Source organism: Nelumbo nucifera, chromosome 3 (genome assembly GCF_055504915.1).
Source record: "Nelumbo nucifera cultivar China Antique chromosome 3, China Antique-T2T, whole genome shotgun sequence".
Taxonomy (NCBI): Eukaryota; Viridiplantae; Streptophyta; class Magnoliopsida; order Proteales; family Nelumbonaceae; genus Nelumbo; species Nelumbo nucifera.
In genome coordinates this window covers 19882501-19897661 of record NC_142651.1, presented here as the reverse complement: position 1 = coordinate 19897661, position 15161 = coordinate 19882501, and the positions used below count along the sequence as shown (strand labels likewise).

Genomic DNA, 15161 nt, shown 5'->3' with positions numbered 1-15161 from the left:
AGGCAGACTACCTTACATAGAAAACTCTCTTAAAATCCATATCTTTTCTCTTCTATTATTTGGGGGAGCCATGAAAACCAAGATATAGTGAGACCGACATTCAAGATTGATGGTTTGGTTCAAAGAGTCACTAGGTTGTCAGCTCTAAGAGAAGAAGAGTCATCAATTTCATAGTTTTTTTACCATATGTTGAGGAGCATCATGATTTCCTTTGAATGATTTTAATTTTCATTGTTTGCTCTCCAAGAGACGAAGAGAAAACTTGGAGAAATGACGTCTTCTTTATCTTAATGAAAAGTATTGTTACTTCAGGTACTTATTTTGTAAAATAGAGATACAAAATCTTTCTTATGTTTGTTCCCCTCTCATTTTTTCTATTCCATTGAAAGTAGACGCATCTTTGTTTTCCCTTTCTTCCCATGCACCCCCTACTTGGGTCTGTTACGCATAAAATGTTCCCACATCTCTACCCATGCACCCCCCCTACTTGAGATCAGATTCGACCCATTGACAGCCCTTAGAATGAAGGTAAATCCGCACCGAACCCGACCTCTTGACATCCTAAATGCGAGTATTTCACGAGTCAGTGTCAGTGAGTCACATTTCATTTCCGCGTCGGGTTGGGTTCGGATACGCAAGCGACGGTTGATCCGTTGTGGCTCAGGCTGATGACTTGGGGCACCGTGCCAGCGTGCCTCAGCCTCCTCAGCTACCGTCTAGATTCCAAGCGAAGAATCCCGATAATCTCATGAACATTGCGGAAAAAGCCAAGCACTCCGGGTACCGGCCTTGCTTCTCAATCCGGCAGTCCACGCCGCACCACGCCATCACCCCCCAAACGCAGAAACCAGATGTTCTTCTGATAATTGGGCATTTTCTGATACCAGGTTCTTCTGTTCACATTTCATTCGTATGTTTTTTTTTTTCATCTAATCTGATGTGCTCAATATTTTCATCTTTTCTTATTGATACCTGGGCATCTCGATGATGGGTTGTTACGGCTTCCGTTGATGGAGACTGTTCTTAATTTAATGTTTCCACCCTTTTTATATTTGGGTCCTTGCTTTCCATTTCACTGTATACATAGTTCATTCATCATTTCATTGTAACCGGTTTTCTATTGTGACGATTCAATTCAAAAAGACTTGTTTTCATTTATTCGGTTGTTTGGATGATCCATATATTACTGATGTCATCGGAACTGTGTTTCGTTCTTTATCATCATTCTTACATGGATGTTCGGTTATAGTGGCCTAAGCAGACATGCTTCTTTATGGGTATTGAATTTTTCTCCATTTTCCATTACGTGTTCCAATTTCCTGGTTTATATTGCATGTGTTAGTTTAGAAGTTTATTTACTTAAAATTCTGAACGTTTGATCTTGCTTTCGTCTTAGATTTTGGATTTAGTTAGCTATTTGGATTTGGATTTGTTTTTGTTTTTGTTTTTTTGAACCGTGGGGTTTTATTTATCTCAGATACCTTGGCTTTATGTTTTTATTTACTGGTTCCTGTCTAATAATTTGCAGTCGTGCGATCCAGATGGTGAGAGTTGCCTATGTCAAGGAAAAGACTGGTCTTTATATGTATTTTTTTTCTTCAGAATGAGAGGGAGCTATATTAGATAGTGGAATGGAGTGGAAACGATCAGGCGAGTTTGAACCAGGGCCAGTTCCTCTGGCAAAAGCAGTGGACAGGTTTGGAATTGGAAAGCAAGAAGTGAACAACTCTCCCGAAGGCTTAACCAAGAGCAGGCTTGTAATCGAACAGGAGAGGTACAACTATAAGGGGAAAATAATTACTTATTAATTTATGTTTCTAAAGTTTTCCAGTGTTTGATTGTAACACATATATAAGCTTGGAAATTGGGGTTATAAGCTGAAGTACTAAACTTTAGTCATATGTGGAGGGGGAGAGAGAGTTCTATGAAATGAAAGCTTTCTCATATTAACTGCTTTAAAGAGATAAGTTATCCACTAGGACTCTCAAAAGTAAAAGTCACAACGTCATTGGAAGCTCCAAGTAAAATGACTTTTCTAAAAGAGCATAATTTATTGTGTTACTTTCACTGTGGATTTGGATGAATAATACTTTCTCTTGTGTGTTTACTACAATCGAACAGAGAAATTAATATTTCCCAAGATAATTTTTCCACCATATTTTGTGTCAAACCAAACACAACTGTTGAGAACATTTAGAATTCTGTTGTAGAAATGGATACCGCCACTCCACTCTTTTTTTTTTTTTTTTTGAAAAGGGAAAATATATTTGCAATAACAAGAATAACAAAATTGCAAGGGTCTCCCAATACAACGAGGCTTTCGACATGTCCACATGTACTCAAGGACCATGAGAAAAAAACCTCATAGCAAAAAAAGAAGAAAATTCATCTTCCCTGAAAATGTTTTTAGAGGTGATAGCTGATGCTGCTTGATTCGAGGTGTTTCTTGAACCGAGGTCGTAGTCAGATAGTCCTGCCAACTGGGCGGAGCCGAGGTGGAAGGACGAAGCCGCGCTCCAAGATTTGAAACCATGAACTGAGTCAGAGGCTCGAGGAGTTATTCCCCGGGTAGGTACTTTGACGCTCAAGTTAGTGAAGAGAATGGTGGGTGGTCGGGCCGAGCAGTTGAGAGAACAGTGTTGGTCCGAGCAGAGTAATAGTATGGATGTAGGGAGTCCAAAGTCCAATCCCTTACCTTGAGCGAGAGTTACCTTTTTATAGTCGAAGATCCGTGTCCTAGTCGGATGAGGCTTTCGGGGTTGTCGGGATGAGGTTGTCCGCCGAGGTCTTTGGGATAAGACCTAATCCTTGGCAGAGCTGTCCTTCTTATCCATACGACACTCTCCTATCTTAGGCGTGCTTATCTAATGACGTGGTGCCGATGTGGCTGAAGTGATAAGGCGGCCACGGAGGTGACACGTGGCACTCGGAGGCAGCTCAACCATAACCCAAACAATAGCCATTTCCTTAGAGCCTCGATATGCAATTAATCACTCCTCCAGATTGCGTTTTTGCTCAAAAATCCTTGAGTTTCTTTCCAACCAAAGGGATTGCAGACCAAAGGCATTTCCCTTTCTCACCCATACTGGCAACCTTCCATCCATGTAGGAGGACCTGAACAGAGGCTGGCAGGCACTCCTGATAAGAGATAGCCCTATAAAAGTATATCCATACCTTGTAAGTGAATCTGCTATGAATAACTAGATGACTGGGAGTTTCTTCCTCCACCATACACAGGGGACAAAGGGTACCCGGTAAGTTTATTCCCTTGCTTAACAACCTTTGTTGGTTAGGCAGGCCACAACCCAGGTGAAAAACTTGATCTTTGAGGGGGCAGCAGGCTTCCAAATGGCTTTACTAGGAGAAGATGAAACAGCAGTTGTTCCCATTCCATGATAGCATGGTTTGCTGAGAAAAGGCCAGATTTAGACCATTTCCAGCATTTATAGCTTGTAGGTTAACTCTTTGAGACAGAAGTAAATACAATAGATCTGCTAGCTGAGAGTCCGAGACAACTCCCAATCATTAAAGTTTCTCCTAAAGGCTGGTGTCCAGGCTATAGTCACCAGACTCTCCACTTCCATCAAATAGGAATCTGCCATTGAAGCATTTCTGTCACTTGTCATCAAGAAAAGGGCAGCGGCCAATTCACATAATGGCCTTTCTCCACACTGTGTCCTTCCAAAAATTCAGCCTATCCCCATCTCCGGTATTGTATTCAACTCCTTTCATGATGCAAGGAAATGCTTTATAGATTCCTCTCAAATACACTGTATCCGTATTCCATAGGGCTGATTAGAGTCAGATGCTTCCCAGCCATTCTCATGAAAGCAATACTTAGCTATATCTTCAAAAAAAAAAAATGAAAGAACTACTTAGCTACAATTAATCTTATCCAGAGCTCATTTGGTTCCCAATTGAAGTGCAAGAACCACCTTCCAAATGGTGCCAAATTGAACCTTATCACCTTTTGATGCCCAACCCACCATTAGCTGTAGGAAACTGTGGACCCCACATTAAGAGCATTTGTGTGGCACCCTGAGATGTACTTAGATTTAATTGATTAGGATCAGCTTTCCTAGTAGGATAAGTTTTATCCTATCTTATCTAGGATTAGTTTTATTTTAATCTTATCTTTTATTGCCATGTAAGCATTAAAGTTCTTTTACAATTAGGAAACTATGTATATAAATTAAGGAGTGGGGCGGCTGTTTAACACACACCAACCACTCTCTCTTTTCTCAAAACCTCTCTACAAGTTCTCCTTCTTCATCTCTCTACTTCTCTTCTCCTCTCCTTTTATCTTTTCCTTTTCTTTTCTGTTCGAAACCCAAGGCTGATTGTAGTCTTATACGACTACTTGGTATCAGAGCACTCGATCTAGGAAATCTCATGTGGAATTAATTCAGCCGACCACATGAGAATTAATTAGGGCTGGAAGCTTAGAAAAGTTTTTTTCGGCTGATTCTTGGAGGTTACAAGGAGTCTTCAGCAACTGTCCGTGGATTGGAGGATGCTCCTTGTAATCAGGAAGAATCAGAGAAGAATTGGTGATCAAGATTAGGTCTTTGGCCAAGATTGGAGGTGTTGATCAGTTTGTTTCTGATCAAGACTGAAGTTTTTTAAAGAGGATTCTCTCAGGATCAGTTTGTTTTCAGAATTTTCCTGAGGTTGATCAGAATCAAGGTCAGTTTTTTGGAGCAAGACTAAAGGTGACGATCAGAATTTCCAGAAGATTTTTTGGATCAAGATCAGTTCTTCAGAAACTTTTGGGTAAGATTTCATCCTTTTTTGAGGTCGGCAGCAAGGATAGCTTAATCTGAGAGGTACGACTATATATATATACTCTTTTTTGATTTGGGGTTTTATGAGAAAACCCTGAAATCCAGGACTATTACTATGTCCGGATAAGAGTTAGACTTGACTTTTGTGATTTAAGCTTGGTTGATATCAGATTTCTGTTCTCTGTATTCAAAGACCCAGTACTGCTGAATCTGATTTCTGCTTCTAGATTTACTGTTATTAGTTTCATACCCAGTAGGCTGATTGTTATAGTAATTAGAAGGTGGTTTTGATTAACTCCTAACCAAGAATGGAGTTTAGGAGCCAGGGGGAGGGTGTATTTGGTTCAAGTAACATGACTGAGAACACTTTCCAGATTACAACTGTTAAGTTTGATGGATCAAACTATTTAGAATGGGCCCAATCAGCTATGATGGCCATTGGGGCTAGAGGAAAACTGAACTATTTGTTGGGAGATATGAAGGAACCAACTAAGGAGGATCCCACTTATGCTAAGTGGATTCAAGAGAATTATTTGGTGATGACATGGCTGTGCAACTCTATGAAGCCACAATCAGCCGAAACTACTTATGGGCAAAAACAGCTAAGGAAATATGGGATGTTGTGAAAAAACCTACTCTCAGCCCCTTAATGTTGCTAGGGCTTATGAGCTGAAACGTGAGGTTAAAAATCTCAAGCAAGGAGAGAAACAGGTCTCTATTTATTTTTCCACCTTGAAGTCCTTGTGGCATGAAATTGACCACCTTGAAACAATTGAATGGGAGAGTCATAAGGATGCACAAACTTACAAAAAGCAGGTTGAAACTAATAGTGTTTGAGTTCCTGGCTGGTCTAAATTCTGAATATGATATTGTGAGACAACAGTTGTTGACAAGAGACAATGTAACTTTATCCCAGACCTATTCTCTAGTGCACAGTGAAGAGACTAGGAGAAAAATTATGCTACAGTAACAACCTTTCGAATCAGCCCTGGTAGCAGTTAAGCCCAAATCTGGGGGTGATAAAGAAAGGGATATGAAGAATGAAGCTAAGAAGGACCTAGTATGTGAGCATTGCAAGAAATCTAAACATACTAAAGACACTTGTTGGAAGTTGCATCCACATTTAATTCCAGCAAAACTCAGAAACAAAAAGGGGAATGCCAATATGGCTGTCAAAACTGATAGTGCAGCAGCCTCAACGGCCTCAAGAGGCACTCCTCTAGACACCCTAGCTGCTGTTCGAGCTGCTCTAACACAATTGGAAAGTGAAGTTAGTAACTCAGTCTCATCTCCTCCGCCACCATCAGCTCCTTCAACCTCATCCTTTGCTCAAGCAGGTAATCAGGCCTCAACTTATCATGCTTCAGCTCCAGGTAATGCAAAATATTCTTGGATAATAGATTCAGGAGCATCTGACCATATGACTTGGATAATAGATCCAGATCCCGATACCATAGTAGCCCCAGTTCCTTCTGCAGATCCAGATCCAGGTACCATAGTAGCCCCAGTTCCTTCTGTAGATCAAGATCCAGGTACCACAGGTACTACAGATGAGAGACATCCAACCATGGAGCCTTCACCTTCATTCAGTGACCTTGATCTCCCCATAGCAGTCCGTAAAGGCAAATGTCGTTGCACCACAACTCACTGCATTTCTCAGTTCCTATCCTATGATCATTTGTCTCCCTCCTACAAGTCTTTTCTCGCATCCATTGCTGATATTCCCATTCTCAGAACAATACAGGAAGCATTGGAAGTACCAGAATGGAAAGATGCAATAAAAGTAGAAATGGATGCCCTCATCAGAAAAAATACCTGGGAGATAGTTGATCAACCTAAAGGAAAGAAACCGGTTGGATGTGGATGGGTATTCACTGTGAAACATAATGCTCATGGTTCTGTTGAAATGTATAAGGTCCGATTAGTTGCAAAAGGATTTACTTGGACATATAGTATTGACTACTTAGAAACTTTTGCACTAGTAGCAAAGATAATCACTATCAGAGTACTATTATCTTTTGCAGCTAGTTACTCTTGGCCATTATATCATATGGATGTTAAAAACGCCTTTCTCAATGGAGACTTGCAGGAAGAAGTTTACATGAAATTGCCTCCAAGATTTTATAGTACGAGACAGGAAAGGTTTGTTGGTTGAACAAAGCTCTATATGGACTAAAATAGTCCTCTAGAGCATGGTTTGACAGATTCAGACGAGCCCTTGATAGGTTCGGATATGTGTAGGCTCAGTCAGACCACACCTTGTTTATTAAGAGAGTGGGTTCCTCCATAACCTTGCTTGCCGTATATGTGGATGAAATTGTAGTAACCGGGAGCGATAGTAGTGAAAGAGTCTCTTAAGCAATTCCTTCATCAAGAGTTTGAGGTAAAAGATCTGGGGGAACTACGATATTTCTTGGGCATTGAGGTAGCTAGATCCAAGCATGGGATTTTTGTCTCTCAACGAAAGTATGTTCTTGATCTGCTAGAAGAAATAGGAAAGTTGGGAGTTAAGCTTGCGAACACACCTATTGAACAGAACCACAGGATTAGTGCAGAGGGTGGAGAGCCTATTGAAGATAAAGCTATGTTTCAACGGTTAGTTAGGAAACTTCTCTATCTTTGCCTCACAAGACTTGACATCAGTTATGCAGTCAGTGTAGTTAGTCAGTATATGCACTCTCCTAGAACTACTCACCTCCTTGCGGTTGAAAGGATATTAGCATATTTGAAGAGGTCCCCAGGCAAAGGCATTTTGTTCAAGAAAAATGACCACATGAAGATAGAAGTCTACACAGATGCTGATTGAGCTGGGTGTGTTGATGATCGAAGATCTACCTCTGGATATTGTGCCTTTGTAGGAGGTAATCTGGTCTCCTAGAAGAGTAAGAAACAAAGTGTTGTTTCTCGTTCAAATGCTGAAGCTGAATATAGGTCCATGGCAAATGGTGTGGCTGAGATCATTACTTGAGGAATTGGGTATTGTTTATGAGAAGCCCCTAATGTTGTACTGTGATAATCAGGCTGCCATCAATATAGCCCATAATCCAGTACAACACGACAGAACTAAGCATATCGAAGTGGACCGACATTTTATCAGAGAAAGGGTTACATCTCAAGAAGTATGCCTTCCCTACATCACCTCCGACATGCAGCTTGCAGACCTTCTCACCAAGGCTGTTCCAAGAAAGAAGTTAGAAGAAGATCTATGCAAGTTGGGAATGACAAATATCTACTACCCAACTTGAGGGGGAGTGTAGGAAACTGTGGACCCCACATTAAGAGTATTCATGTGGTACCCTGAGAGGTACTTAGATTTAATTGATTAGGATCAGCTTTCCTAGTAGGATAAGTTTTATCCTATCTTATCTAGGATTAGTTTTATTTTAATCTTATCTTTTATTGCCACGTAAGCATTAAAGTTCTTTTACAATTAGGAAACTATGTATATAAATTAAGGAGTGGGGCGGCTGTTTAACACACACCAACCACTCTCTCTTTTTCAAAACCTCTTTATAAGTTCTCCTTCTCCATCTCTCTACTTCTCTTCTCCTCTCCTCTTATCTTTTCCTTTTCTTTTCTGTTCAAAACCCAAGGCTGATTGTAGTCTTATACGACTACTTTAGCCAATGACCTGCAAATCTGCTCCCAGATCACCAAATGGTTCTCAAAGGAATCCTTCCATCCTACCCATAAATAAGAAGGCCCCAATGGATTTCTCAATTTTCTCTGCCACCTCCACAGGAATGGGGAAGAGGGACATGAAATAAGCAAGGATGCTAGCCAATACACTCTTAATTTGGATCAGTTTGTCCCCTTGGTAAGAATTTTGCTTTCCAGGTTGCGAGCTTTCTGTCAACATTATCCAAAACTGGGCTTCCAAATGCTTTTAGAAATACACTTGGCTTGTAGAGTCAGCCACAAATACTTTGTAGGAAGTGAGCCAACCCTGCATCAAAGAGCCACAGCTAGTTCAGACAAGTTTTCAATCTCTTCCACAGCTACCATCTCACTCTTAGCTAGATTAATCTTCAAGCCTGATACCACTTCAAACCACCCTAGTAAGTAACAACAAAGTACTTATTAATATATATATATTTTTTGAAGATAACCATAAAATTTATTGAAACAAAAAGAAGATTACAAGGAAGGTGATAAGCAATCACCTGAAAGAAAGACAAACCCAAACAAAACCCGATGAGAACAAAACAAACCCGCATCAGCCATCAAACTAAAAGATCCAACTAAATGAAAGCCCCTCACCCATAACAATTCAAGACAGCAAAAAAGGCGAAAAACCAGAAAACACAATAGCCCGAAGCCCAACAAAAACCCAAGCAATACACCCAAACCCCAACTTTCCACTTCAAGCATCTTTCTCAGCTTTTTGAGTACAGTTTTGTTGTCGTTTTTTGACTGAATAAAATGTACAAAGCCAAGCTTCCCATGGGGAGGTAGTTTCCCACTAGTAAATATTTTAAATTATGCACATGCTTCACTTTGGTATCACAAAAGAATAATGGGTCATTAGCAAATTGGTGCAAATCAATGCTCAACCCACTCCTCCCCACATTAAAGCCTTCTATTACAACTTTTTTTTTTTTTTTGAAAAGGTAAGATAAATTTTTTAGAACAAACTCATAAAAGCCTTCTATACAGCTTCCTTCTACAGCTCTAGAAGTCATCCTGCTCAGACCTTCCATAACAATGAGAAAGAGCAGAGGTGATAGAGGATCTCCCTGCTTCAATCCTCTAAAGCTCTTGAAATTGCCTTGGATGGATTATTGATAGAAAATGTAGCCATAGTGACACACACCTTCATCCTTTCCCACTTTAGCATCTCACTATTTCCCTCTCCCTGTCAATGCCTATTGTTCTATCATAGGTAATATAGAAAATTTATTCTAAAAGGACAAAACTAAGGAATCAGAGGTCATCTGTACAGTTTTGCACATGGTCCCCTGAGAAGAGCATCTCTTTGTGACCATCGAAAAAAGAAAAAAAGAAGCACATCACTTTGCAATCATATCCACCACACCAGTTATCTGATTTAGATGTTATTAAGATATGAAGAGAAGTGGGAAGCAAGAAGAGCCAAACCCAACAGGTCCAGAAAACACCATCAGAATGGTACCATCCTGATTTCTAAATACACTTCCAATCCTTGATGTTCCAGGATTTCCCAACTTCAACCATCCAAGTGTATTTTTATTTGTTTTGTGGGGGAGCAGCAAGGGGCTGGTTCCATTATAATTTTGTATGGATTTGTACATAAATCTTGTATGGTATTTTCTGTGTTGAAACAAAATTTCTGTTATTGATAAAAAAGAGTGAAGCAAGAAGTGTAAAATTTCCATGATTCCTCAAGAAAGTAGAGACTAGACCAACATGAGCCTCATATCATAAAGAGCCTGACATACACTGTAAAAAACAAAATACAAAAATACAAAAAATATGCCTCCAAATGGAAGTTCCCCATTGCATTTCACTCCTCCCCACCTTTCCTTTTGGCAAGGCCATTCAATAATGAATTGCCTGATCTTGTAAATCATCTAAACGAGATGTTTGTTCTGGATGCTAATTATTGATTCTCTCTGATATAGTGGCATTGTGAACAGGGGCCTTCAGATCCATCTGTCATCTAGTGAAAAGTTAAATGTGAATCACCCTCTAAATCAACTTAGTGAAATTCAAAAGAATGAATCAATCTTAACCCATGTACTATAAAAGAGATACCATTGCATGCATAATCACATTTCACCTATTCCTTTTGTCCTCTAAGTTATTCAAGGGGAATCTCTTAGAATTTCTTATTACCATGTAGAAATTCTTGAATCTTGGATTTATATCTGCCTTTTTGAATACACATATAATACTGTACTTTCAGCCCTCTTGTACTGGTGAGAAGCCACATGTATTTACATGGTGAGATCATATTTCTTTGCCACTCCTACTTGTGAGAGTATAAGTTTGTGTATGTCATCCTTAAATATTCTACTTATTTGTTTTTTAACATTCTTTGAATATTCCATTAATATATTTCATTGAAGTTCAGCAATTTGGGTGGAAAAGGCAAACAAACTGTATTTGGAAGTTTGAGAGTTTCTTTTCTCCTTTGAATCTCACATCTCTTCACTGTAATTGTTAAAACTATTTTTTTTTCTCCACAATCTTCTTTTTCCCTGTCTATTTGTTCCTTTTGCAGTATTATGTTCTTCCTAGTTGGAAGTTCTTTTCATGTCCTTTTTCTATTTGGAACTTGTATTATATTGCATATATTTTCAATGTTACTCTTTAATGTGTACAATAAGTGGATTATTTCATGTTTTTTTTTGCAATTGCTCTGTTGTAATATTTTTTTCATTTAATATACTAGCAGAATGGCATGTGCATTGCACATGCATTGGTTAAGTGGAAGAATTATAGATCTAAATGGTGGAGGTTGCATTGAGGTTAGGCTGCTTGCCAAGGGCAGGTTTTGTCATTATATAGCAAACATTTTGTGAACCAATTTATATGATACTTCAAGGGATAATTACTTCAGGAACACTACTTTGTTTCATCGCATCTATTACTTTTACTCCTTGTTGATATGGTATGAATGCCGATCTTCTTCAGGGAGGAAAGAAGGGTTAGGAAGTGGAGGAAAATGATCGGGGTTGGTGGAAGTGACTGGAAACATTATGTTAGACGAAAACCTCATGTAGTCAAAAGGCGCATCAGAAAGGGGATTCCTGATTGTTTAAGGGGCCTTGTTTGGCAGTTGATCTCTGGAAGTCGGGACCTCCTATTAATGAATCCTGGGGTTTATGAGGTGCTAATTCTTCTTATTTGAATTCATAATTTGTTAATAAGATTTACTTGTTAAGTTGTACTTTTGTCTTGTAACATGTCATATGAATTCATTGTTTGCATGTAAGCTATGCCTATAATATACTTTACATTGGTTTCTGATTTATGCTTCCTAATAAAAGGCTTATGTTTTCAAGATATCTAGGGTCCTTTGTATAAATTGCTTTTTCAAAAAAAAAGGGATCATTTCTGATATTAAGGTTGCTTAAACTTCCAAAAAAACCTATAAACTTTTGGGATCTAAGCAAGTTATGTAGGTAACCTAAGCTAGGAATGTTTTTGATGGGTATGTTGGATTGGCAGTGCTGCCAAGTTTAGGTTTATGAGTGGAACTCTTTACACCATATGTTTTATTTTGTTTAGGATGCCTATTACTCTGAATAGTGTCTTGCATGAAATGTTGATATAAACCCTGGCTCCTCTTACTTGTCGAATGGTGTAAACTATGCAGCTATGCACTGTACAATTTTTCAGCAAGACTATTACAAGTTTTATGAATCTTATTTAGTTTGTCTATACAAAGCTCTCATACTTTTCACCTGGAGCCTCCTATCTGTTGGAGTTGAATTAAATAAATTTCCATATCTTTGCTTTTGAGAGAAGGCAATGAATATATATAAAAAATCAGATGAACAATTCAGAGGATATACAATGATGTACAGAATACAGATAGAAAGGTATACCTACTACAAGAACTACATGTGTGTGGGAATGGAGCTGTCACTATACAAAAATGTCCTCCCTATCCCAGAATGTGCACAGTTCATCTGAATCTGAATTTAGCTCCCTGGAACTGTATCTTATCTAATCTGAGAATGTTAGTGAATATCTCAGTGTCTCATTTAGGAAGTGAGCTTATTGCTATGGCTTGCTTCCCACTCTTTGCTATTTTGAGGAAAAAATTATTAGGCTAGAAGGCTGATAAAAAATGCTAGAAGATTCTGTTCATCTTTTTTTTTTTTCTTTTTCTGCCTTTTCTTCTCTTTGGAATTGTCTTCATGGATCTAGTTCTGGTTCTTTGGAGTTCTTCCTCTTCAATATTCATGTCTAGGTTCCTGCTTTATTTAGACCAATCATACTTGCTTGGTTTCTCCTTTCATAGGGGCTATTGCTTGGCGTAATGGTAAAATCTTGGGCTGCCAAGCGTGGGAATTTGGGTTCAAGTTTGAGAGTAGCCACTTTATGCAAAAAAAAAAAAAAGCCAAAGGTTAGGTCTGTATCCAATCTACCCCTCCCAAGACCTCTCAGAAAGCTGAGACCAACATTGGGTAATTGTCTTTTTTATACTTTCTCCTTTCGTCCTCAATTTTCTTGTACCACCAACCTTCTTAACCTCCCCGTTTTTTCAGTGACACAATCAACACAGATTTGTTCATATAACGAAAATGGGAAAGCTCCCATGAATCAATGAAGGAGACTGCAGAAGATAAATGCAACAGATAAAATCTGAGAAGCTAATCCCAGAAACTTGCACAAGAGTGTTGACATTGCATGTTAGTTTCTCCATGGTACAAGTAAAGTACACTTTTCAAGTCATTGAAACCTTCCTTTCTACTGTAAGTACTACTTCTGAAGTGGGAAAGTAAGGTTCCTTCATTGTGTGAGATTGTAATAGGGTGGTTTGAACATCTTCTGCCTCTTGGAAAGCACCTTCAGAGGTGGTCTGAAAGAAATGGAACAACTGTTAAAAGGTTTTATGCCTTAAAATACCCCCAAACCTTTAATTTGATTTGTTCAGTAGTGCTGCAGGCTAGGGTTCCTGCTTCATCTGCTCCAGACCTCTAATGCACCTTATCATAGACTAATTTCTTGTTAATTCCATTTAATGTGGCATGGGGGATTCTTCATAGAATTCTGATCTGGCTATTTTGCTTTTTTCCATTTTACCAGAACTAGATCCTCTTTTCTTTGAGAAGAACACTTTCTTTCATTCTTCACTCTGGTGGACTTTCCTGTTGTGTGAGTCTGAGCTGGTAAATGAACTATGTTAGAAGACTAGGCAAGTCAGATTTGGAAACCAGATCTTCTGCCTTTGTTATATAATGATTCTTCAATGGGTTGATGGCTAATATTCTTGTTGATACTGTTATCCTTTCTTTGCCAAATTAATCTGTTGCCTTTATTGCCCTAATCAAGTGGTGCTTCTACTGCAGCAACTGGTTATATATGAGACATCGGCCTCAGAATTGGACATAATTCGAGATATTTCTCGTACTTTTCCCTCACATGTTTTCTTTCAGCAGAGACATGGACCAGGTCAGCGATCACTTTACAATGTCCTAAAGGCATACTCTGTGTATGACAGAGATGTTGGATATGTTCAGGTTTGATTCTATTAAACCTTGTCCTAATGTCTAGACTTCCATTTAGTCCATAATATAGATTGCTTTTTAGTTTCAAGTTTGTCAAATACCCTTGATTGATATGAAACTGTTGGAAATGCAGGGGATGGGATTTTTAGCTGGACTTTTACTTCTATATATGAGTGAAGAAGATGCATTTTGGCTATTGGTTGCTTTGTTAAAGGGTGCTGTTCATGCTCCAATGGAAGGACTCTATTTGGTAACTGCACCATATAGAGAAGATTGTGATTTCATTGTCTGACTATGCTTTGTTTACTTACAAAAACTTACTGGAAAATGCTTTTTTTTATGATTTCTTTCAATTCTTATGGTGGAACCATTTATAGCTTTGATTATGCTTTTAATTGCATATTATGCTTTGTAGGTTCTAGGTGGTATATGCAGTAATTCTTTTATTTTGGATGGTAATTGTTTGTCCTAAATGAGTCATATATTCATTTGATCCTCAGAATTGCATTATGGCCTAGATGTTGTGTAATTGACCTAGGAGCTTCTGTACAACCTTTTCCCCATATAGAAGATGCAATTCTGTGGGATCCTTTCTTTTACTTGGAGAATTAATAGATATTGATTAGAGTATCTTCTGCAATAAGAAACAAATTCTGCTCTGATAAACATTCTAAATTGCTGCTATGATCTTATCTTCTCAAAGCAATATTCATTGCCTATGCATACATATGTCTACAAAACACCTGTATGATATGACTATAAAATTGTGTTGTTAGTTTCATTAATTTTATTGAAATATTTTGGTATTTTTAACTATAAAATGCATCTATGAGTTCCCTTGTTCATTGTGATGATAGTATTTTGATGGGGTCATCTAAAAATTCCCTTGGTCATTTAACTGCCCAACACTTTGGCTAAAAGGATAAACAGTTGCAAGGCCAGTTATGTTGTATGGTGTAGATTGTTGGGCAGTTAAGAAACAGTATTTTCAAAAAATGAGTGTGGCAGAAATGCAAATGCTTAGATGGATAGGTTGAAATGGTATGGTCACATGCATAGAAGACCATTTACAACACCTGTCAGAAAAAAAGTGATCTGTTACAAGTTGAAGGGGCTAGAAGATTTAGGGGTATACCAAAATGGACTAGGGTGGAAGTAATAAATGATTTAAGTGCCCATAATTTAATGTTGGATATGGCCCTGAACAGAATTGAAT

General features: G+C 38.5%; 1 protein-coding gene across 1 annotated transcript in view; it reads left to right on the top strand.

Annotated features, from left to right (window-relative positions):
• Nucleotides 1–381: 381 nt before the first annotated feature.
• The window catches only part of LOC104600532 (uncharacterized), a 22556-nt gene continuing 7776 nt past the window's right edge, over nt 382–15161 (top strand). Inside the window, exons 1-5 of the mRNA XM_010263527.3 lie at nt 382–887; nt 1529–1774; nt 11400–11595; nt 13787–13957; nt 14079–14195. Of these exons, the coding sequence (XP_010261829.1) occupies nt 1632–1774; nt 11400–11595; nt 13787–13957; nt 14079–14195 (627 nt within the window). The 5' untranslated portion in view covers nt 382–887; nt 1529–1631. The remainder of the gene's footprint in view (nt 888–1528; nt 1775–11399; nt 11596–13786; nt 13958–14078; nt 14196–15161) is intronic.